This window comes from Amblyomma maculatum, chromosome 9 (genome assembly GCF_055883805.1).
Source record: "Amblyomma maculatum isolate TAMU_Amacu chromosome 9, ASM5588380v1, whole genome shotgun sequence".
Lineage (NCBI taxonomy): Eukaryota > Metazoa > Arthropoda > Arachnida > Ixodida > Ixodidae > Amblyomma > Amblyomma maculatum.
In genome coordinates, this window is record NC_139352.1 from 82748550 (window position 1) to 82772167 (window position 23618).

The window sequence follows — 23618 nt, forward strand, 5'->3', positions numbered from 1 at the left end:
TACCGAATGCTAACTGCCAGTGGCAAAGACAAGACCGTTAATCTCCATCTCAAAGGGCTCATGGTTGGAGTTGGGTTTCTCTTTCCTCTCCTTGATTTGATCGACTCCGCGGACTATTTGCACAGCTTCGGGATTTTAAACGATGTCGACCAAGGGACATTAGCTCATTATTTTGATTTGATACGGTCCCACGCAGGAAGAAAAGACTATGACAAGGCAGTAGATCTCCTTACAAGAACCGTGCTCAATGTGCCACCCATAGGGGTGCAAACGGTATTTGAACTACTCACGGGTTTCAAATACCACGCAAGCATTGCAGTTACTCAGGAACCAAGAGAAATTGGGGCATATTGGGCATACGCAAACAGTGTCGAATTCAAGAGGATTGTTCACGTTAACTCCTCCAGAGTACTCGACGGTACAAGAAGAAATCTCGTATTGAAATTGGGAAACGATTTCTTTATTGACGTGCGCGCGAAACTGCAACACGTTCTTAGGACCTCACACGTTCTTTTCTACACGGCTGAACTGGACGCTGTTTTCCCACTTGTTAATATTGAGCGCTGCTTCAATAAACTAGGCTGGAAAGGTTTTGAATCTATTACGGCGGCCAGTAAGCGTGTTTGGTACAAAAACAACAATTCATCTCTTGAACTGTTCGGTTACGAGGCAACGGCAGAGAAGCTAATGTACAATACCGTGCTTCACGCGGGTCACCATGTATCGGTGGACAGGTCAGAGGCAGTAAGCGAGATGTACAGTCGCTTATTACAGTTCCAAAATAAAAGGGCCCGTTCTAAACACCCTAAATCGACGTAGTTATGTTTGCGTGCCACCATACTGGAATCCATTGGAATCTCACTCCTCGAAGCCGTCGACTGAGCCTCTTCTAGTTATGTTTGCGTGCCACCATACTGGGGTCCATTGGAATCTCACTCCTCGAAGCCGTCGACTGAGCCTCTTCTGTTTGGCTTTCCGGACAGCGGCGTCATGCAGCCTCCACCCTGGGACTGTCAGTCCAGTTCCTTTAAGTACTGCAGAGTAAATTATGCGCAAAGGAAGCGTTTGCCAGCCGATTACGGAAGCCAACACCTTGATGGATTCCTTATTTTTCAATAAAAAGGTCCCCAGAACAAAGTGGTTCATAAAGGCAGTTTAATGCATAAAGATGCTTTAACACAGGCTCTTGGTGAACAGCCGAAGAAAGGTCCGAACGGGTCATATGCCTTGCGCTGCCCCGCTGTGAAGAAGGAGGAACAGCTACGCGTAGAGTGACATGGATCCGTCACGAAGGACAGGTTCCGTTGAAGGACGTGGATGATAGGGACGAAAACCACTGCTTTATTCGATTTTTAAAGTATACGTAAATATTTTGTATATTGTGAGCACTGAATGACCGTCATCTTCATCTGTACATATCCATCATCATCGGTCAGCTCGTCTGAAGAAGACGAAGTGTAAACGAACTGCTGCTGGTTGTTAGCTGCTGAAGAAAATCTCCTCTCAAGAGACATATCGAATTAATATGGACCCCAGCTCATTCGGGGAATCCGGAAATGAGGCTGGCCATCAATACGCTCGAGAATCAGCCCGCAGAGCGGTGGCGCAAAATCAGGAACCGGAACCCTTCGGTGAGACAGCCGTATCATACCACGAACTCATTGCACATTACAAAGCATTGAGAAGAACACTCCCATCACCTAATAAAACACTAACCAGACAACAAGTAATATGGAGACAGCCACAGACGGGGACCCTCCCCAATCCAAACTACATATCAAAATTCATAAATAAACATATGAATCCCTTCTGCCGGTTTTGCGGGGAGAAAGACAACTTCCAGTGTATGATCTGGACGTGCAGGGCCCATAAGCCTCCCTCAGAACTCTTGCCTGATCCCTTTAAAGAAGCTTGGGACAAGCTAAGGTCCAGCGATGACCCTGGCATTCAGTTCAAGGCCGTCGAATGGGCCGGCGTTGCCAAAGGTCTCCACAGCCTGCGGCACGCGCTAGCTGGCTTTCCCTATTCCTCCCACTTATTGTGAATAAAGTTTTATCAGCTTCAGCAGCTGCTGCATCTGCTGGTCTTTCAAGAGTAAAGTTAACCTGCCGGTGCTTCCTCTCGTCTCACATAATAAACATGATGTTCATGATGTAGAGAAGGAAGTGTGTGCCTCTCGTCTGTTCTGCAACGCGTTGCTGCCGAAAGCGCTCAGTGTGCACAGAGAACCAACGTTGCAGGACTGCAACATTCAGCAACGCCTCCGCAGCAAAGACACTGTCTATATTTGTTTTCATCTGTAAACTGTTCCTGCTAATAGCAGATATTTTCACGCAATAATCCCTGGTATACCTAATATATGTTAGGCTAAAGTATCATACAGTTTAGTATATGTGTTTAAACGAATGAGTTGAACAACATAACTTAATGCATCATATTACTGAACATTCTACGCAATGCGCACTGGGCTCATCGTGCCTAAAAGCCATCGCCGTCGCCGTACCTGGCCTGAGAGGGAGCTTTCAACGACGAGTCAAAAACGTACTTCGCGAGAACATGTGGCGCCGCATGTGGCGGCACCGGAAGTCTGGCACCTGACACGACTTTGCCAACACAGATGGCGCCTCCGCGTTCTAGTCCAAACTGCTTGGCTATTTCAAGAACGAGTCAAAAAACGTGCCGGAAAAGTGATGGACGGCTTGTATGAATTTCATAAGCGGGATACATGTAGTTTGGTTGATTGAATGGGGCGATAGCGTGATTGCTTATCTTATTGATTAGTCTACAGTGACTGGTGATTAGTGCATGCAACCAGAGTGGCGCATATATGAATAATCTCCGATGTGCGTGTGTGCGTGTGTGCGTGTGTGCGTGTGTGCGTGCGTGCGTGCGTGCGTGCGTGCGTGTGTGTGTGTGTGTGTGTGTGTGTGTGTGTGTGTGTGTGTGTGTGTGTGTGTGTGTGTGTGTGTGTGTGTGTGTGTGTGTGTGTGTGTGTGTGTGTGTGTGTGTGTGTGTGTGTGTGTGTGTGTGTGTGTGTGTGTGTGTGTGTGTGTGTGTGTGTGTGTGTGTGTGTGTGTGTGTGTGTGTGTGTGTGTGTGTGTGTGTGTGTGTGTGTGTGTGTGTGTGTGTGTGTGTGTGTGTGTGTGTGTGTGTGTGTGTGTGTGTGTGTGTGTGTGTGTGTGTGTGTGTGTGTGTGTGTGTGTGTGTGTGTGTGTGTGTGTGTGTGTGTGTGTGTGTGTGTGTGTGTGTGTGTGTGTGTGTGTGTGTGTGTGTGTGTGTGTGTGTGTGTGTGTGTGTGTGTGTGTGTGTGTGTGTGTGTGTGTGTGTGTGTGTGTGTGTGTGTGTGTGTGTGTGTGTGTGTGTGTGTGTGTGTGTGTGTGTGTGTGTGTGTGTGTGCGTGCGTGCGCGCGCGCGTGTGTGCGTGTTAATTCATGTGTTAATACAAGCGGGTCAAGGAATAGAGCAACAGAACTTTCGAGGACGAGGTCCCTGCGTCGGAAACTGTACATATCATAAAAACTAAAAGCTCCTCAGCAAATCTAAAACCTCGTGCAACACCTGTGGCTTCTAGTTGGTTGTCAAGAAGCCGGTCATGGTTAGCCAGATAAATGTCAGTTAAAAGCAGAGCTACACATGAGCCTAAGCAAACGTCATTCGCTTGAATTGCCTTCTGAAGGAACCTTACGGTTTTTACATTTCCTTGTGCCTCTCAGACGACCATGTGTACTGGCACTACGAGCCAAGGAGCCAGAAACCTATCACACCATACCATTCTGCACATTCGAAACTCGTCAGTCGTGGTACAGCCAAGCTATGTTTCCGCAACGCCCTGGAGAAATCGTGCCGACACGCAATGGCACACAGCTTTCAGATTCAAGTAGAGCGCTTGGAAGCGGCAGGATATACCCGACTTCCCTGTTGACATCCGTTTCGGAAAACTTGTCAAAATACCATAGAGTTAATACAAAGACTCTAGAGGGAAAGCTGGGCAGGGAAACGAGCTTCTCACTGGTTCGCCGCCATCATCAAATTTATCATTGTGGCCAGCACAATTTCTGCTCACTGCGTCAAAAATGAACAAAGGTTTGAACAAAAGTTTTAAAAACCGCTGCCGATAACACAACTGTAGGAAATTTCTATACATTGTTTTCAAGTTTCAAGCATATTATATAATCTTTCAGGCACCTTCTTGGCCATAAAGGAATGATGTAGAACAATTGAGAACCATGTTTGCGAGCAGACGTACACACACGAGCACCCTTTGACATTTACTGTATGCAGCACTAGCCATCCCGGATAGACCAAGAAGGGCCGTTGCTGTAGAATTCGTCACTGTTTTTTTGTTAGTACACTGGTCGCCGTCTTGCGCCAAAGCAAATTTCTGACGTGTTTTCAGGTGATCGGGCACAGAGGAGACGCATGTGTCCTCGACAGACGAAATGCATGCGAAGCGCGTAACAATTGCAGGGACAGCCCGCCTTACGATAACAACTCGGAAGAGGCAGGACACCTATGTAATGTTACAGTAGGTACGCGACGCAACATATCACAAGAAATGCTCCACACGCGACGATTCTGCCGTTGTCTACAGCACCTACTGAACAGTAGCCGCCCGCCGTCGGTTAACTGCACGCCGCCATCTTCCCACGATCTAAGTTGCCAGCTTCAAACCATCTCCATGTGCCAGATTTAGCAAGTAAAATTCAACTGGCAACCAATGAACAGTGGGATAATGGCGGCAATCACGCGGTCACCCCTCGAATGCATTTGGTGAACGGGCAGCTTTCCCTCTAGAGTCTTTGTATTAACTCTATGCAAAATACACCTTGACCTTAGCCTGCAGTGGAGACAATGAACGGAAATAAGAAGATAAAAGAAAGGTCGCGGTTATCCCCGACTTACATTAGGTTTCTCGCAATCTCAAGAAGGTGGGCTCACGTGCCAATGTGCATGTAGTTTTTTCGGCCCCCGATAAGCTGTCTAAGCTTTGTCACTTGGGGAACTCTGGCAGCACAAGCAAGGGGGGCTACGCTAAGAAGTATAAAAACAAATGTGTAGGGTGCACCGACAATGTCGTGCACAGGCTTCCGCTTTCCTGTGGTAAGCACTGCACGGGCCATACAGGTAGATGTCTCAATGACTGATTACGGGTGCACAAGAACAAAGTAGAAAGCAATGTTTCCGGTCATCTGGAAATTCATTGTAAGGACTACACAAAAAAAAAAATGAAAGAAGAAAAAGAAAGAACCATGTTTCCCCATTTTCAACCTGTGCGAAGTCTTAACTGATAGCCGCGTTAAGACTACGAGAGACATCATAGAGGCCTATGAAATTCTAAAACATCAAAAGCAATGCGTAAGCACCCCGTCAAAGCACTATGTGAAAAGGTTTGCGTTTTTGGTAATGCGTTTTCTGAGCCGGCGTTAAGGGATTGCTCACTGCTTGCCATGTGCCATTGTCGTCAAGTTGAGAGTTCTGGTCATGCCTTTTATGTCAATTTTGTGTGCTTGTTTTCTTCCTTTGTTGAGATTGTCCGCCACTGTATTTAAACATAGGCAGAGCCTCAATAAACGCCAGTTGTAAGTTCAGCGCTTTGTCTGTGTCTCCTCTCGTCCTCATCGTAAATGCGCTGCACCAATAATGACTATGGTTGCAGGACTACGCACATCTCGGTGACAGAGTCGACCCCCTTATACCCGTCTATGTTATTACTAGCGACAAGCTTTTCCTCTATGTCATCTCACGACAGCTTTTGCTGATGATTCCAAGTGCCAAATGCACACTCCGTCATCGGTGAAATGGCTTTTGTAGGATAAAAACGTGAAGTACTTCGACTGTTTTGGGACCTTAGCACTAGGATACACAACTTCTTGAAGGCTGTGACCAGGTGACACAAATTCGATATACGCACACCCCTTTAAACAGTAGTCGATAGTTACCCCTAAATATTAAATCTGCTTACATTCGCCAGGGAATAGTTGAAAATAGACTACTGGAATGAAAATAGGTTCTTTTTCCTGGGAATATGCTGGAAAGCTGTTAACAATATTTTATTTCGTTTTGCTCTCTGAAATCATGAAGATGGCTTGGTTTGGTTTGTGGGGTTTAACGTCCCAAAGCGACTCAGGCTATGAGAGACGCCGTAGTGGAGGACTTCGAAAATTTCGACCACCTGGGGTTCTTTAACGTGCACTGACATCGCACAGCACACTGGCGCCTTGCTTTTAGCCTCCATCGAAAAGCGGCCGCCGAGGCCGGATTCGATCCCGCGCCCTTGGGAACAGTAGTCGAGCGCCGTAACCACTGCGCCGCCCCGGCAGGGTTGAAATCATGATGAGAATGGTCAAGTTTTATCTGGTGATTCACAGACGTTATTAATCAATTTGTGATCATTCGTTGGCGAAAATGGCAACCTTCACAAGTGATTCCCAAATTTTAACTACGTCATTGATGCAGACCAAGAAGAGCAACACTCCAAGCGCAGAGTTGCAGAGGAGGAGAACTTTATGCAGCGAATTCGCGATACACGGACGATCAAATGGTTCCGGTCAGAGATGCTAGATGTTGAGCTCGTAACACTGCGTGGAGCAAACATGCGGCACTCCTGCAGCGCAGCCGTTCCATCGCGGTGTAACGGCCATAGTACCGGCTACGACTGAAGAAGTCAATGCGCAGAAAGTCTGGCATGCCATCTGTAGCGGATTCACGAAGGGATGATCTTCTTCGGCGGTTATCGATAGGCTCGGCACGAAGAAAGCACGATCCAATCGGCAAAAATCTAACGGCAGAAAACACCATCGCAATTTGTCGGAAGCCATTGAACGCGCTAGTAACAAAGCGCCTCTATAAGGTAGAGGGCCGGGCTCTGACCAACACGACGTCGGCTGCCGCACACGGCGAGTAGGAGTACGATGCGCCCTTAGCAGCTCTATTCAGGTGACGCGAGAGCCTTTGCATTTGTTTATTTTCTATCGTGCATGTGCGTTATTCTATTAACCTACGTTGGCCAGTTTATTGTCGAATGTACTGGTGTACCTGCTACGTAGTGGTTTTGTCCAAGCGTCGTTTAAAGTAAAGAAAATACGTCACTATAAGAGGCTATTGTCATGCAGAACAAACAGGCGGCACCCCTCTACACCTGCCCTTGCCTTCCTGTGACATGTGCACTTGAGGCCATCTGTATGATCATACCTGTTCGAAAAACTCTTCAGCTCTTCGAAAGCCCAATCAATCAAAGACAAAGCAGAGGTTCGAGAAACAACAAGCCGTCTGGCGCGGTACACGTTTCGAACAGCTGGTTGTTTCGTCCAGCCGTCTTATTCGACCGTCTCGATCGTTCAGAGAAAAACAGCTCTCAAGTTGCATCCGGACACGCGCACGCATGTACAAACTGCCCCGCGTACCTTGGGAAGGTACCATGTTTCGTGTTCTTATAAGTATAACCATCGCAGGTATTTTGATTATTCGAGCCAATGGCAAAAAGAAAAATGAGTAAGTATTATTATTCTTTCGACTGACTTCTGATTTAGGTCATACAGCGACCAAATGCTTAGGGTAGTCCTGCAGTGTCGGAAATACTGCCATTTGTTCCGTCCCTTTTCCTTGTGTCATGATTTCCTGGTTGATTTTTGTTTACTTATATTTATCAATTTGTTTATTAATTTCTTATTTGAGGATGCTAAGGCAGTGCTTCCTTTTCTGATAGCTTCGGCCTGTATTCTTTCCAGGCACTTCATCTGATTCATCATTTTTGTATACTGTGATATATCGGAAAGCCTAATAAATCAAGGGCCAAAAATCTTACAGCTTACCAATGGTCTCCATCAAATTGAAGATTGAATTTCTGGGCAACTTCTGCCTCCTCTGACTCTCTAATCGACATTGTAGAATAAAATGCAGTAATCGGCCTCTTGCCATTAGTTATTCCCATAACATAGCTGCCCATAGCTGTGTGCTCCGACCTAACAACTTAAATCTACCAATGCTTGAACGATAGTAACAGTAGTGTTCTCCTGCGTCAAAGGTCCCTAATACGCCAAACGAACTACAGAAAAGTATGAATATAGACCGAAAAAAAATCACCATGATCACGGCATCTGCCGTCGGCGATCTTCACCTGGACTGAACGCATGACCGCTACCAGACATCTTACTCCTTGTCGCATATCATAACCGAACTTGAGGATTCGTCGCGTGTTCCGCCAGCTGTCGCCTAGAAAAACTTGTCACACAACTAAGGCATCGCTGATGGACTCCGTTGTGTTAGCGATCAGTCTCTTCGGGTATTTCATTTTTTTTAGTAAGGATACCTCTGCTTGTTGTTCTCATAGCCATGAACAGCGCGCTTTGCTCTATGCAGTAAATGGCGAAGTGCTTGCTCACGACAATGGACGCATAATCATGCAAAAGAAAACAGTTTATATGAAAGAAACGGTAAGGATAAAATGATCATTCGGATTCAGCGCAAATGCTTTGTTTACTCGCCCTTACGGCATGTCCCCTGTTTGTAACGTACGGGATGCAGTAGATCTTTGCAGACACCACGAGAAGTAAAAACAATTACAGGGTTGCACTTGGCTTTGTTTAAATGCCTAATGGCAAAACCTTTCCTCCTCCTTCTCTTCTTCCTCTTCTGTCTAACTCTTTTCCTCTATTTTACGTGTGTGTGTATTCGTTATAATTTCTTTACTTTTCTTTGGCTTCGTCTTCAGAACATACTGCAACGTCCTTACCGCGAAAATTATGTTGACGTCAGGACCTACTGAGACGTCTCGCTGACACATTTTGAGAAATCTCGCGGAATCTCGCGGGCACATTTCGCGTACACATTTCGCGGACACATCTCGCGGACACATCTGGCGGACACATCTGGCGGACACATCTGGCGGACACATCTCGCAGACATATCTCGCAGACATATCTCGCAGACTCGAGATACTCACCATGAGCCTAGAAAGGCTTTTGACTTAATTGGTTAATGCAAGGGCGTTGCAAATACATTGAATAATATTGGTCGTGCAAACCTAATTGGAAAATTCAAACTCGCAGAATTCTTCATGCAAAGGTACCGTGCATTTTCACTCAAAAGACTTTTGAGGAGAAACTGAAAATAAATTATAATTTAGCCTTTTAAATACTTCTGGTGCTTTCAACAGTAATAATTGCCCTGCCATCGCGATATGTGCAGAACAAGAAACGCAAAAGCACGAGCACTATATGCATACCCGCGGCCACCTGATGAATTTGGCAGTACACAGTCCTAATTTCGCTGCGGCGCCTATAGCTGATGCTACAGCACTCACAATATGGTGCAGTTCAATTTTCCCTCCGTTTTCAGGTCTACATAAGGACCTCAAATATTAAGCGCAACAAATATATGCAGCACTGCACGGCACAAATGAAGTATAACAAAATTACACGTTCACCAACGTATTTTGTTGCCTGTAGTGAAGGAAGAATTGTACCGAAAGTCGGAAACTTTATGACGATGCACTATACTCCGTTTCATACATCAAGTGCAACACTACCAAAGCTATAGCTCTTGTTTGCGCTCTCCGCATCCGCGATAAAAAATAGTGCCTGCTCTTGACGAGAGAAAATAACAGTTGTTTTGTCTGCAAGCTTAATACATTTTATATTTGCCATCAACTTCATAAAAAGCACCTTTTTTAGAGAGAAAAGGTCGGATTCGGCTAATTTGTATGTTTTTTTATGTCGTTTTTGTTCGTGCCGCGTTTTGCTGCCCCGCAACCTTGCCAGCTGTGCCACCAGATGGCGCTGGCTGTGCCCTCCGCGCTGCGCATCCCTTTTTGAGAAAATGATTCTTTGGTGCGCATTTTTCCTATAAGATCCGCTCTGTGAAGATGTCTAAGCATGCGAAGCATGTTATTGCAAACGTGTATGCTCGGAATAGAGCCCGTTTCGGCAGGGACCACTCGCCTACAGAACGAGCGCGTAGTGATACGCCTCCTGTTTTTTTTTCTTGCGGACTACGTGCGTAGCTTTCGCTGCGTTGCACCTGATGTATGAAACGGAGTATAATATTGCTTCAGAGAAGTATCAGATATATGGCGAATCGCGTGTCTCGTTAAAGCAAAGTGAGCTTAAACATTTCTCTCTCGGCCGTGTTGCCTTCCGAGCTGAAAAATGCAAATATTATTTCCATCACGTGTTTAGCATTCGAACATTATTCCAAAGAAAAGTATTGCTGGGGATAACGCGCCGTTTGTCTCGCAAAGCAATGTCTGCGGACGCTGTTTATGTAACGATGCAAACGCCATCAGAAAAAAAAAAAAAAAAGTCGCGACGCGAGGACTGCTGGGAACACGGCTAGCAGACGACGCGGTCGGCCCCACCCCCCGGATGTACTTATAAAACCCGCCGCCAGAGGTGCTGCTGCCGTGTTGGGGGGCGACATTTTACATGACTGTTACACATTAAAACTCGATTAACGAAGTTGCGGAGAACCGCGAATTATTTCGTAAAAAAAAAAGAGAACTTCGCTAAATCAAAGGAGGCATTTCTCAGTCACCTAATCTTATACAGAGGATTATTGAATGGTGCAGCGGTACCAAAGAACTACCGCGGCATCATATTTGCGAAGCGGAAATGCGACGAAAATGAAGCTGAATTTTGAAAGGACGACAAAAAGTTCGTTAAATCTGGACGGATAGCGCAATCGGTTTCGTTATTTCGGGTTAGACAAAGCATTGGATCATGTGTGTCTGAGGAGGAATCTGGATACTTTCGTTAATTCGGGAATTTCTTTAAATCTGGTTTCGAATACAACTCTACATGTACTACATCTGACATTCCCGTTCCCGCAGACACGTTTTTTTTTCCCTGCCACTGTCCCTGTTTCAAAACCCCAGCCTCTCAAACAGCCACATTTTCAATTCTCGTCGACATTAGAGATCAACAGAGCAGTTCTTCGATATTCCATAGTAGCAATTTCCTACGGCAGAAATTTAAAGATAAACTGTGCGTTTTTTCTTCATTGAGGTGCGTAGACAGCTAAAGAGTTCATGAAGTTTTTTGCTTTCTTCTTGTCTCTTTTGTTCCGTTTAGCCCACTAATATTTCGCTTCCTGCTTATCCTGCTGCGTACCCTTCATTTCCCCCGGAAAGGCTTCAAGCACAAAGAACATGGTCAAATACGATAACTGCCTTCCAGATCAAGCTCTATTAGGCTCACGACTTTCATATTTTGGATAAGCATTCGGCAGCGCCATGTTTCTCTACAAGCCTTTTTGCTCCTTTTGTGTTCCAGGAATTACCAATCGCTATACCTGTCACCATATATAGAAAAGGGGAAGATCGAGAAAGCGAGGAATCTAAGCCGAGTCGAGTTGTTCGAGAACTACATCAAGGCGAAAACGTACTCCGGTTACATTACAATTGACAAATGGAGACGGTGCTACCTGTTTTTTCTCCACATCAAGGCTCTGGTACGTTACCCCGGAAGTAGACGTATGTATTTGTGTGATACAGTGCTAATTAACCTGTTTTACCATCGTCAGCACTTTACCTTAGACCTACTTGGGTGTTTATTTAACCCATTGACGAACGCCGTTTTGAAACGCGCTAATGATCACCTCAGCCGTATCGAAAGGATCTTAATTTGTGGGTGTGTGGCGTAGTGCACACGTAACAGTAGACAGTCTGTCCCATGGATGGACATAAAGTAAGGAAATATTATATCTGAATAAACATCTAGTCCGGAGAGCCAACACTTCGCAGGCCCCGATAATTTCATGCCCTCGCTGTTCTATAATTAAATCATTCTTTCTACTAGCAAATCATCGGTCGTCTTCGACATGTGACCTCTAGGATCATAGGTGACTGTTAAAACATCCATGCATTCGTTGTAATAAGTGTATACGTGTACGTCACTTTGGAGAAGACATTAATTATCCTTGCATTTATAAATTTTCTCTAATTCGCACCAATTCGATTCATCTACATATCTCGATTCCTTGTTTGGTGAAAAAATATAGTGATCACATAAACTTTATAGCCAATATTACATGTTATATTTAGCTCCTGCCAGAGCATCAGAAAGAGCCTCCGACACGCGTCGTAGTAGAAATCTCGAACGGGAAAGCCATATATATGAAAGCAGTATAGTTTGTTCCCTGACAAATACGGACAGCTTTATCCAGTCTATTCTAGACGTTTGTGAAAACACTAACAAGGATTTGCCTCCCTAAAAATCCCAATTTTAATTACAGAGAGACGCGGACAAAGCACCGCTTCTTCTTTGGCTTCAAGGAGGCCCCGGCCTGTCCTCGCTGTTCGGCGAATTTCTCGAGATCGGTCCTTTGGGCATCGATGGCAAGGGCAAGCTATTCGTGAGAACCACTACGCTGCAGCAGCGGGTGAACGTGATCTACCTCGACCAGCCGGTGGGGGCAGGATTCAGTTACAGCAAGGGACTCTTCGGATACGCGAGCAATCTGGCCGACGTCGCGAAAGGCGTGCTCTTATTTCTCAAGCAGTTCCAAAAAATGTTTCCCGAGTACAAAAACAGAGAATTCTACGTTGGAGGCGAGTCTTACGGTGGTGAGTGTGCAGCCTACTTACAGCCTTCGTCGGAAATAAATAGTTCATGGAGTTTTCTTCTTTGCCATCGAATTTTCAAGCTTTTTATGAAAGGCGATTTATGTTTAACATAATTGTTTTGCGCACTGGTATACTACATGAAATATACACTTCATCGTGGCCTCGCATAGTTTTGAATTAAAAAAGCGGCTAGCCCTGACTAAGGACTTAGTGGCGACGTAAAGCGTCTGTTTGTGTGGATACCTCCTTCGTCTCCAGCACTTGCCTTTTTTTCTAACTAGGCAAAGCAAGGAAATGTTTTATCGTGGCTTGATGCAAACGTTAAATTCTCGTAATTATTATAGGAAAACAATTCGCAACTATTTTTCTCTTCAATTGTTTTCATCATCATCATCATCATCAGCCTGATTATACCCACTGCAGGGCGAAGGCCTCTCCCATATTTCTCCACTTAACCCGGTTCTGTGCTAGCTGCATCCACTTGACCCCTGCGAACTTCTTAATCTCATCCGCCCCCCTAACTTTCTGCCGCCCCCTGCTACGCTTTCCTTCCCTTGGAATCCAGTTTGTTACCCTCAGCGACCATCGGTTATCCTCTCTTCGCACTACATGTTCTGCCCATGTCCATTTCTTCCTCTTAATTTCTACTAGAATGTCGGTAACTTAAGTTATTTCTCTGACCCACTCTGCACGCTTTCTATCTCTTAATGCTACCCCTACCATTTTTCGTTCCATAGCCATCTGGGTTGTCCTCAACTTAAGTAGAACTCTCTTGGTTAGCCTCCACGTTTCAGCCCCATAGGTGAGTACAGGCAAGATGCAACTGTTGTATACTTTCCTCTTGAGCGATACCGGTAAGCTGCTAGTCATAATCTGCGGGTTCTTACCAAATGCGCTCCATCCCAATCTTATTCTTCTTGTTATTTCCTTTTCATGGTCCGGATCTGCGGTTACTACCTGTCCTAAGTGGACATATTCGCCTACTACCAGTATTTCGCTACCTAATGTAAACTGATGTTCCTTCTCGAGGCTGTTGAACATTACCTTAGTCTTCTGCATATTGGCGTAGCGATAGAACATCCGCCTCGCATGCAAGAGGACCGGGGTTCAAAAATCCCGGTGCCGCGCAATTCTCCACCGGATGAAAAAAAAAAAATCCGCGTGTCGATGGAATTGCATAAACAGGTTTGGGGAGCGACCTGATGCCGGTGAACACCTCCGGCAACGCACTCCCTCACCAGAACAGGAGTTGGCCACCCTGGTGCAGTAATTGGCCACAACCTCCTATGACAAGCTCCATAAAACCCAGGCCCTCAGTCACCAGCGGCTGCGGAACAACTGACCACGGCGGCGGTCAGACCTGTGACGCAGCAGGGGGTGCTAAGAAAGCCTGGCTCCGCTGGACAGGCCGCCATCGGAAACTGACCCTGGCAACGTTTAATGCTAGATCCCTAGTTAGTGAAGCTAGCTTAGCAGTGCTGTTAGAGGAACTAGAGGGCATGAAATGGGATGTCATAGGGCTTAGTGAGGTTAGGAGGCCGAATGAGGCATATACTGTACTGAAGGATGGACATGTACTGTGTTATCGAGGTTTACCAGAGAGGCGACAACTAGGAGTAGGTTTACTTGTCAATAAGTATATAGCGGGTAATATAGATGAATTCTATAGTATTAATGAGAGGGTTGCAGGCATCGTAATTAGGCTTAATAAGCGGTATAAACTGAAGGTTGTACAGGCCTATATGCACCTACATGTAGTTATCATGACCAGGCAGTTGAAAGCTTCTATGAAGATGTAGAATCGGCAATGCGAAAAGTAAAGACGCAGTATACTGTACTAATGGGGGACTTCAATGCCAAGGTAGGGAAAAAACAGGCAGGAGACAAGGCAGTAGGTGACTATGGCATTGGCTCTAGAAATAGCAGGGGGGAGTTACTAGTTGAGTTTGCAGAGCGCAATAACTTACGAATCATGAATACCTTCTTCAGCAAACGGAAGAACCGGAAATGGACATGGAAAAGTCCTAACGGCGAGACTAAAAATGAAATCGACTTCGTAATGTGTTCAACCCCCGCCATTGTGCAAGATGTAGAGGTAAATTGTTTTACAAGATGCTAATTCAAAATTGATTGTCTTCATTTTCTTTCTTCTATTCGTATAAGTAACAAGCACTAGGCACTGATAATAGGCAGCGTTAACTCAATCGCTTCTCGTGAGCGAGATTCCAGCTATTATATTGAAAGAACCAGCCTGGAATTAATGTAGCAAAGAAGAGCCACAAAGCCTTCCAAAGACGACTTCACGTGGCATGCAGTATAGTCGATGTTTAATAAAGCGTTTATTGTAGACACAGTTGCGTTCGGGCATCTAAATTGAATGGAAAATTGAGATTGAATTGAATCAGCTTTATTGAGGCAAGAAACACAGATGAATCATTGCGGATTGCGTATAAGGCTAAAAGCTAAAACGTCTGAAGAGGTATAATCCTCCTCACATCTGTCATAGCCCGTAGCAGCAGAAATACATTTCATGTAGTCCAAACATGTACGCGGTTACCTTAGTACAAAAATATTTGCATGTTATTGAAATACTACAACACGTACACCAAATACGTAGTATAATACAGCAATAAAACACAAGTACACTTTGCAGGTTTTGCGAAGGAAGTAATGTAGAAATATAGCCATTTACACCCGAATAGGACACTTGACCGTCTAAGCTAGAAACTGAAGAAACGTTATACACACTGAAAGTTTGTATTACTACCATCAGACTGAATTACAGTAAAAGGAAAAGCGCGAGAAGAAACGAAAATAACAATATTAGGATGACACAAACTGCATCATAGTCATGCATAAAAGATGCTGTTTAATTGCACCTTAACAGGTTAGCTATTTGCGAAGTCGTCTCTCCTCTACAGCCGTTGGTTAAACAGATTTAGAGTTCCATTGCCCACCCTTGCGTGAAATGAGGCAAATTCCCGCGTTCAGTTAGACGCGACTAATAACGTTAGCTATAATCTCTCGAACAGTAGCGCTAAACTTCCTCGATTATTCACTGCATACAGCTTGAACAATAGTTGGATGCGGGACCACAGAAAAGCTCGGAATCATTTTTTTTTTTTACATAAGGGAAGCAGTATTCTTCTTCAAGCTCCATAACAGGAGACTCTAATTAAAAAAAGAAAGCTTTTTTGTGTTATTTATCTTGAAGAAATCAATAATTCCATAAGCAATGTAATCAATTACCTGCGTGATGCGTGCTTGTATTTTTATTTCAGAGTGATCAACACAAAAAAAAAAAATCTCCTATGCTCTCCACAGGGTCAGTGCCTGCTGGTTTCCTTTGAAAGCATTTGACAATCAGTTCCTCATTTCTCTGTACTTGTTTGCTGATTAACTTGACGAAGACCTTGGTTCTAGTAGGCTTCATGCCATAGGCAATAGCATAGCTCCCACCCTCACCGTTAGATTACTTTCCACGTGACACACGCGATAATAACTACGTCCATCGCTATTGGAAGGCTGAATAGTCGTAACCGTAGCCCGGTCGGAGACCAACGGCCGTGAAATCCGGACCCCGAGTGATTCGGCTCCAACCTGCGGTCCGTGTGTTCTTGTCTTTTGCTTTTTTATCAGCTACCTGCATGGTTACACTAATATTTCCCGTTAACAAGCACATAAAAGATCCCTTATGCTTTCCTTGGTTTCAGTGGCTGTTGGCTCGCTTTGCACGTACAACCACCCAAATATTTAACTGGCGTGTATGACGGCAGAATTCTCTCTGATTCTGAGCACTACAGAGAAATGTACCTGCTAAAACTCCAAGTTCAGACAAAGCATCACCAAGCCATAGCTTAAGCTTGACCTTCCGGTAAGTTTAATTACCCTGAGGCGCAGGACCACTTACAATCCGGCCGTCACGGACGCCAGGTGAAGATTTGGGTGGCTGTACCTCATAATCAGCCCATCCTTTCCCTATATTTATTTACTTTTGAAGTAACAAACGCTATTTCATGGTGGGGATGGACCTAACACTTCACAGTGAGAGCTTTCGGCAGGTGCATCACCTTACAGAATGCGTTCTATATACAGCAGCTACCATAACATTATCATCATGGCCATTCAAATCACGTTTACTGCTGGAATATGATTTCTTACAAGAGCCCGAAAATTAGTCACTCTTATGTTCCTCCCTCACTCCTTTGCATCTCCTGTCGTGATTTTCTTTTTCGGAATCCCCTAAGAAGCTGAAACTTTTTTGCCTGTCTCTTCTCCGTCGCAGCTAGATTCACAGTGGCAGTGTCCCACGCCATCCACAGCGGCAAGAAGCCACACCCCGCGCTCAATCTACGAGGCGTCATTTTAGGGGCAGGCTTCCTTGGCCAACTCATGAGCGTGGCGGACTCGTCGGAGTTCCTCTACGAGATGTCCATGCTCACCAAGAAGGGAAAGAAGAGCTTCAAGCAGAAGTTCTCCGAGATGAGGCAGAAAGTGCGCAGCTTCTTTGGCAGGCTTGCCGCTCTACTCAAACTCAGGCAGACCATCTTCACCTCCAAGACTAACCCGACGCTGTTCCAGAGGCTCACCGGCTACAACAACCAGGCGAGCGCACTGTACTCGGAGAAGCCAGAGAACATGGTCCAGTACGAGAAATACGTGCAGACGGACGAGTTCAAGCGGGCCGTGCACGTGGGCAAGGGTGTCCAGTTCATGAAAGCTGAGAGTAAAGTTGCCACCAAACTGAAGGACGATTACCTGACCGATATTAGCGACGAGATCCAAGACCTGTTGCAGTCGTACAAGGTTCTATTCTACACGGGACAGATGGACACGCTGTTTCCGTCGCGTAACCTTCAGGACTATTTCAGGTCTCTCAACTGGACTGGCGCTGCGGAGTTCCGAACCAAGGAGCCGAGCCACTGGAAGGCCTACCCCAATTCCCGCTACGTCTCCGGCATCGTCACCATGGTGGGCAACATGACGGAAGTGGTGTTGCTTCGAGCGGGCCACTACGCAGCCGTTGACGAGCCAGACAATGCGAACAAAATGATATTGAACTTTATCGAAGGCTCCGGGTCACGGTGGGAGGGTCAGGATGCAGAAACGGACTCTAACAGAACGTAGTCGATCTCGGCTGTGTTACTATGAAGCGCGAGAAAGTTTTCCTGGTATATTGTAAAACAAATTCGCACAGACATATGTGCAGTGCCCACAGGATACGAGCAACTCTCTTAATGCCCTTCATCGTTGCGACGATCGTGTAAGACAATAAGGAAGTGAAGTAAACGTCATGGTATGCGCTGAAGACAATAATGAATTCTTGAGTGTGTATCGAGCTTGTAGCAGTCTCTTGGTATCGATACTACTGCAGCTTGCGAATATATTCTTTAAAGCCACAAGAAAAAAAACGTGTCATGATGATTTTTGTAGGCGCCTTTAACTGCATGTCTTGTGTTGTACAAAACTGCAGACGCCCGCTTTAACCCTTTGTCTGCGCAAGTGCACAAGCCTACTTTTAGGCCGGTTTGTTTGGTTGTCTTTTAACTGCAGAGATTTCGAAAAGCCTCTGAAGGTTTGCTTACTAACTGTATGGCAGCGCTCGTTTCGGTAGCCTAAGTCACTACTGCCGTAAAACAATAGAAACCCAAACTATTACTTCCTTGTTTTTGTCTATTGACTGATGCATCGGGAGTTATTGTACATGGGTCACCCTGCATCATTCCCTGACAGTCGCAGATAACTATAACTGAGTTCCTTCGAGTGCTGCTCCATGGGCGTAGGCGGAATTTGTTCTATAGAAGAGGAAGGAGGCGGGGGGGGGGGGGGGGGGGGGGTAAGTGCCTCTTTTTTTTCTCAAACCTCTGCCGACGCTCATATGCTGTTCTGTCCGCTTCAATTGCAATAACCCAACGATGGCTGTCAAAATTAAGGTGGGCTTAGGTAGCATAAGAAAATATGAAATCAGCAACAGAATCGGTGAAACATATTTTAATTTTCAGCGCAGTCTCACGTGACACTTAGGATAAACATATCTCATACTTGGTAACCATCGCTCTGTTGGTGAAGCTGAAACAGCAAGAGGAAAAAAATCACTAATAAATTATTTAGTGGTCGTAGGCGAGTGCCACCCCGTGATGTGCGTATTATAATGGGGTACTCATCCTTACAGAGAGGGAATGATAAATTATGACAGCACTGTGTAATTTACACTGCAGAAATGCGAAAGCCAAAGCGCTGTGCACACGGTGCATCACGTTTGCTCTCGTTACCATTATCAACTAAATGTACCGTCACTATCATTGGTAATGTCATCATTGTAATTATAACTAATTTCGGCGTCATTGTCAGCGCTGCTATCACCATCATGGTACACATGGAGAATTACGATTATCGTTTCATGATCCCACCACGCGTAACCACCACGTTCATTGAAGTCTCTGTTCAGAGAACATTGTGCAGTGCAGGAGGGTAGAGAGGGGGGGGGGGGGGGGTGTATAAGCTGCATAGGATTGACCTCCTACCTTGCTTTACTCGATGTATGCATTCTCCCGGAATTTTGATGTGTGGGCAAAATGAGAACTCGATGCTGGTGTGACTGTGTATGACAGGTCGCGCATCACTTGTAGAACTGCCCCAACTGCCCCTAAAGTCAACGCTTGAGAGATACGAGCTACTCCAGCAGAATACAGGTGGGCAGGCCACAAATAATTGGTAATTGATAATTGGTTCACAGGAAGGGAAAGGCGCAATATCTGTCACACTTTTGTCTGTGGACACCTGAACCGCGCCGTAAGGGAAGGGAGGAAGGTGGGAGTTAAAGTTAAAAGAGACAAAGAAAATGAATGAATTAATTAAAACTTTATTTCCACCGAAAAGGAGTCCTTCATCTCCCACCCCCGGCACGCAGGCCGGGCAGCGGGTCAGGAGGGCGCCGCAGGCTGAGGTCAGGTGAGGTTACAAGCACTCTTCACGGCCTCAGCCGCCAGGCGGGTCGCGTGCCGCTGAACGGTGGGATCTCCGCTCCGCAGCCAAACCTCCCAGGCTTCTCTACTATTAATGTTAATGCCGGCGCCTGGGGAATCGGCGCATTGCCATATTATATGATCTAGCGTGCCTTTTTGGCCGCAATTTTTACATTTAGAATCTTCTTCCTCCCCGGTCTGTGTGAAGAAAACCCAGACAGGGTAGATGTAGTTATCGGCTTGTAATCGCCTCCAGATGCGTGCTTCATTGTTAGTGAGTGACCGATCTGGGGGAGGGTATACTTTTCGATCTAATTTGTAAGATTCTGTGATCTCATTGTATGTGATAGTGCAATCTTTAATTCCCTTGCATTCGGGCTGTTCTACCGCTGCCCGGTGGTAGAGATCTCGGGCCAGCAGGTGCGCAGCTTCGTTGCCAGGGACAGATTCGTGTGCTGGTATCCATATGATGGATATGGTTTTAGTAATGGAATTTGTGAGAAGAATCTTTTTGGCCTCCTCTGAGATCCGTCCTTTTGCAAAATTCCAGACAGCCGTTTTGCTGTCGCTGATTATAGTGGAGGACTACGGAGTAATTTCGACCACCTGGGGATCTTTAACGTGCGCTGACATCGCACAGCACACGGACGCCTCTTCGTTTCGCCTCCATCGAAACGCAGCCGCCGAGGTCGGGTTCGAACCCGGGTATTCCGGACAGTAGTCGGGCGTCTTACACAAACCCTCAAACCTTGTTTTTGTTTTTTATCGTATCTTCGTCCTATAGATCATCATAATGAGATGCGGAGATTTTTGTCATGCTGAAGCCGCACACAAAGTGAGTATCGACATGGGGATAAAAGTGCACAGTCTTCCGTTGTCTGACCTCGGTGACATTTCTCGCAAATAAAAGAATTGAACGAGCATTTCTGGAAGACAGCATGCTAAATAAGCCTTGTAAAACTGTTCGATTCATTTCGCTGTATTTGTGAGCTGTTCGGTACGTAGCCAGGAAATAGCTATGGTAAAAACGATGACTCGATGACTCCTTGAAACGTTCGAGGGGAAAAAAATAGGAATAGGACGGCAAGACCAGCAACATTGAAAGTCGTCAAATCATACGTCGTAACCAGCATTAGTTCATTTGCAAACAAAAAGCTGGCACCCTGGCCATAAATACAAGCACGTCTCGGACTCTTATTTAGTTTTGTTTTGTTTTTTGTATTTTTTTTTGCACTTCTCAATATCAGAAATGCGTGCCAGCGATCCCAAAGAAAGACTGTGCTTTGTAGCCAGTTGACAGTGGGGGCTGACTTTAATCTCTGCGCTAGGAGAGAAGATGCAGAGCAATATTCGGTCTCTCTAGCGACGAATTTTCCAGCCAGCGCCTCCGAAAACGAGCTTTGAGATAAAACCGCTTAAACGTGGTTCATGTAGCTATGCGGCCAGAAGACCTTCAGGAGATAAGATGTAATTCTGTAACTGATCACTAAGTAGAAAACGTATCTGTCTCTCCTCTCATGTTTCTGAGATAAAGTTGTTCGGCGAACGGAATTTCGTTCTTCGCCGCCTGTTGTCCTGTAATTTCTGAGCACAGAGGCTACAATGGTCCTTATGTATTGGCGATGCAGTCTAAACGGCTGTGGCCATATTTTAAAGAAAAATGTACACTCTGGTTTCAATGTACTGCTAATGCAACCAGTATGTCCCATTCCTTTTGGGACATACCTCTACATCAACCGCTGCCGAACTTGTAGCCATTCGGGAATCTATTCGCGTGGGGAACCACCTCAAAAATGGTGTATATTCACGGACTCGAAGACTGCATTACAAATTTTGGAAAACTTCTTACGCCACACTGCCTATCAGTGCCTGGCACTAAACATTATGGAGCTCATCACATCTGCCCAGCTGCAAGGCCACATGATAATGTTTCAATGGATCCCTGCCCACTGCGGCCTCCATGGGAATGAGCAGGCCGATGTTGAAGCGAAAAGCGCACTCATCAATGGCTTCCAAACAGATGTGCATTTTTCAAGAGCGGATACGACGTGTCTTCTAAAGAGTTGTATGAATATTGCTACAGCAGCTTACTGGGCTCAACCAGACGCCCGACACATCCGTCTAAGAAGGCTCGATCGAGCATTGAAATTTAATGTTCCGCGTGATACTCCGCCTCATCAGTCATGCTTGATACATAGACTTCGTTTAAACGTGGCTTTCACGCGCAAGTACTTACATTTAATTGGACAGATGGACTCACCGGAATGTTCAACTTGTGGCATCCCAGAGACTGCTGACCACGTATTATTGGTGCGCCCAGAGTATGCGAATGAATGAAATGTGCTAGCTGCTTCCTTGAAGCGTTTAGACAAGAGGCCTCTGTCGGAGGAACTGCTGCTGGGCGCTTGGCAGGACAAGGGGAAGGGCGTCCAGGCAGTGCGTGCTCTTTGCCGTTATTTGAGCGCCAGCGGACTTGATTCGCGCTTGTAAAGCAAGCTACTGTGTCTGTATATGTATTTCATATGCCTTCTCCCACATCGTCACCCATCATGACCTTCTTTCTTCTCTCCTTCCCCTTCCTCAGTGCAGAGTAGCAGGCCAGATTTGAATTATTCGGGCCAACCTCTCTGCCTTTTCCTTTCAATAAATCCATCTATCGCTAACCATACCTTCACGAAGCCTAGCATGGAATATTCCTGCACACGTCGTACAATCTACTAGACTTTTTGTGAGAGCTTGAACCTTGTGTATCGAAGAATGCTCCTAACTTCAAAGACATGGAAAGGTGTAGTTTCAGTATGGAATATTAATCTTCTTTAGAGTACCAAGTTTTGCTTAAGCCTTGTGCTGAGGGGCCACATAAAGAATTGCTTGACTATTTGCTCCGGAAAGGGGCGGGAACACAAAGGCAATGCTTTCAGTGTCTGCGACGATTAGAAAAAAATTGTTGTAAAATTCATTTCTCCTCGCACGGTCCTGTCCTCGAACCAAGAATAAAACGAGATTGAAGTTCTGATCAATAGCCAAAAGAGCCCTTAGGTCTACATGCCATGGTTTATGGGCAAATGAGGCGCAAAGGTGAAAAGAAGGTTCTCTGTGCATACACTTGCGAGTCTAACTCAGCATTCCAAGATACTTTGTTGGACGAGTTGGTACTTATTCATTATTAATATAAACAGCGCGAACACGAAGACAAAGGACAAGATAAAATAAAGCCACAGTACAGGACGATGTATTAATAAGAGACTACAGGAACACCGGAACAACTTGGAAAGTGGAAAGAACAAAACGTTTCTGGTATCACATTGCCATTCATGTGAAATAATGAAGAAGGAGAAGAAGTGCACTCCTAAGTTTGACAAGGTTAGGATTTTGTATCGCCACAAAGAGAAGATGACGAGAGAGATAGTAGAATCATATTTTATTTCAACGGACAATAAGTGTGTCAGCAAGACTTCTCTTGCTCTTTCAAGCAAAGAGGTGTCTTTTTTAAGTGATTTTTAGAGTAATTTTTATGCAGCAGGTGAACCCAGGGGTTGTTTCACGTGACGGTTTCGTTTTCTTCATGTTTGTTTTCTCTGGGCCTTGGAGTAAAGGGCTTAGGCATAGTTGTGAGTCAGCGCTTGTACTGTGTCTTTCTTTTATCTTGTCCTTTGTCTTCGTGTTCGCGCTGTTTATATTAATAATGTCTAACTCAGCAATCGCATAAATGAAAGGAATGGTTGAGACATATATGTACGAACGTTTTCTTTTTTTTTTTTTTCTGTGCTGTGATTTCAGGGAGGGGAAGGAGGTTAAGAAATCACCACTTAAAAGCTTGTGGGAGTGTTGTCAAATTTCGTACACTCATTCAAAGTCGAGGACGATCTTCAGAGTTTCTAGGAGAGATAAAAAGAAACATTGTTTGAAATCTTTTGATGCCTGCAAGGTCCCATTTTTTTCATTGCGCTTCGAGTTGATGTGTGATCTTTTCAAGGCGCGCAGAGGGCGGTGCTACTGATGGTGTTACTCGACGGTTTACCATACAAAAAGGAGTAGGATGATTATGCTATTTTCCTGTCCGTGACGTACCCTGTAGAGAACAATGATGCCCT

General features: G+C 45.4%; 2 protein-coding genes across 2 annotated transcripts in view; one reads left to right on the forward strand and one right to left on the reverse strand.

The window, feature by feature from the left end:
- LOC146179608 (putative serine carboxypeptidase CPVL) overlaps window positions 1–23618 on the reverse strand; it is a gene marked incomplete at its 5' end in the record, with an annotated part of 164192 nt that overhangs the window by 87540 nt on the left and 53034 nt on the right. The window lies entirely within an intron of this gene.
- On the forward strand, window positions 7308–17949 carry LOC146179612 (putative serine carboxypeptidase CPVL). Its single transcript, XM_084579275.1, has 4 exons — window positions 7308–7491; window positions 11268–11445; window positions 12229–12559; window positions 16845–17949. Exons 1-4 carry the CDS (start codon window positions 7382–7384, stop codon window positions 17684–17686), a joined length of 1461 nt encoding a protein of 486 aa, XP_084435401.1. The 5' UTR covers window positions 7308–7381; the 3' UTR covers window positions 17687–17949.

Coding starts and splice junctions, on each gene's coding strand:
- LOC146179612 (XM_084579275.1), top strand. CDS start 7,382: ATGTACAAACTGCCCCGCGTACCTTGGGAAGGTACCATGTTTCGTGTT. Junction 7,492..11,267: donor AATGGCAAAAAGAAAAATGA/GTAAGTATTATT, acceptor TTTGTGTTCCAG/GAATTACCAATCGCTATACC. Junction 11,446..12,228: donor TTCTCCACATCAAGGCTCTG/GTACGTTACCCC, acceptor TTTTAATTACAG/AGAGACGCGGACAAAGCACC.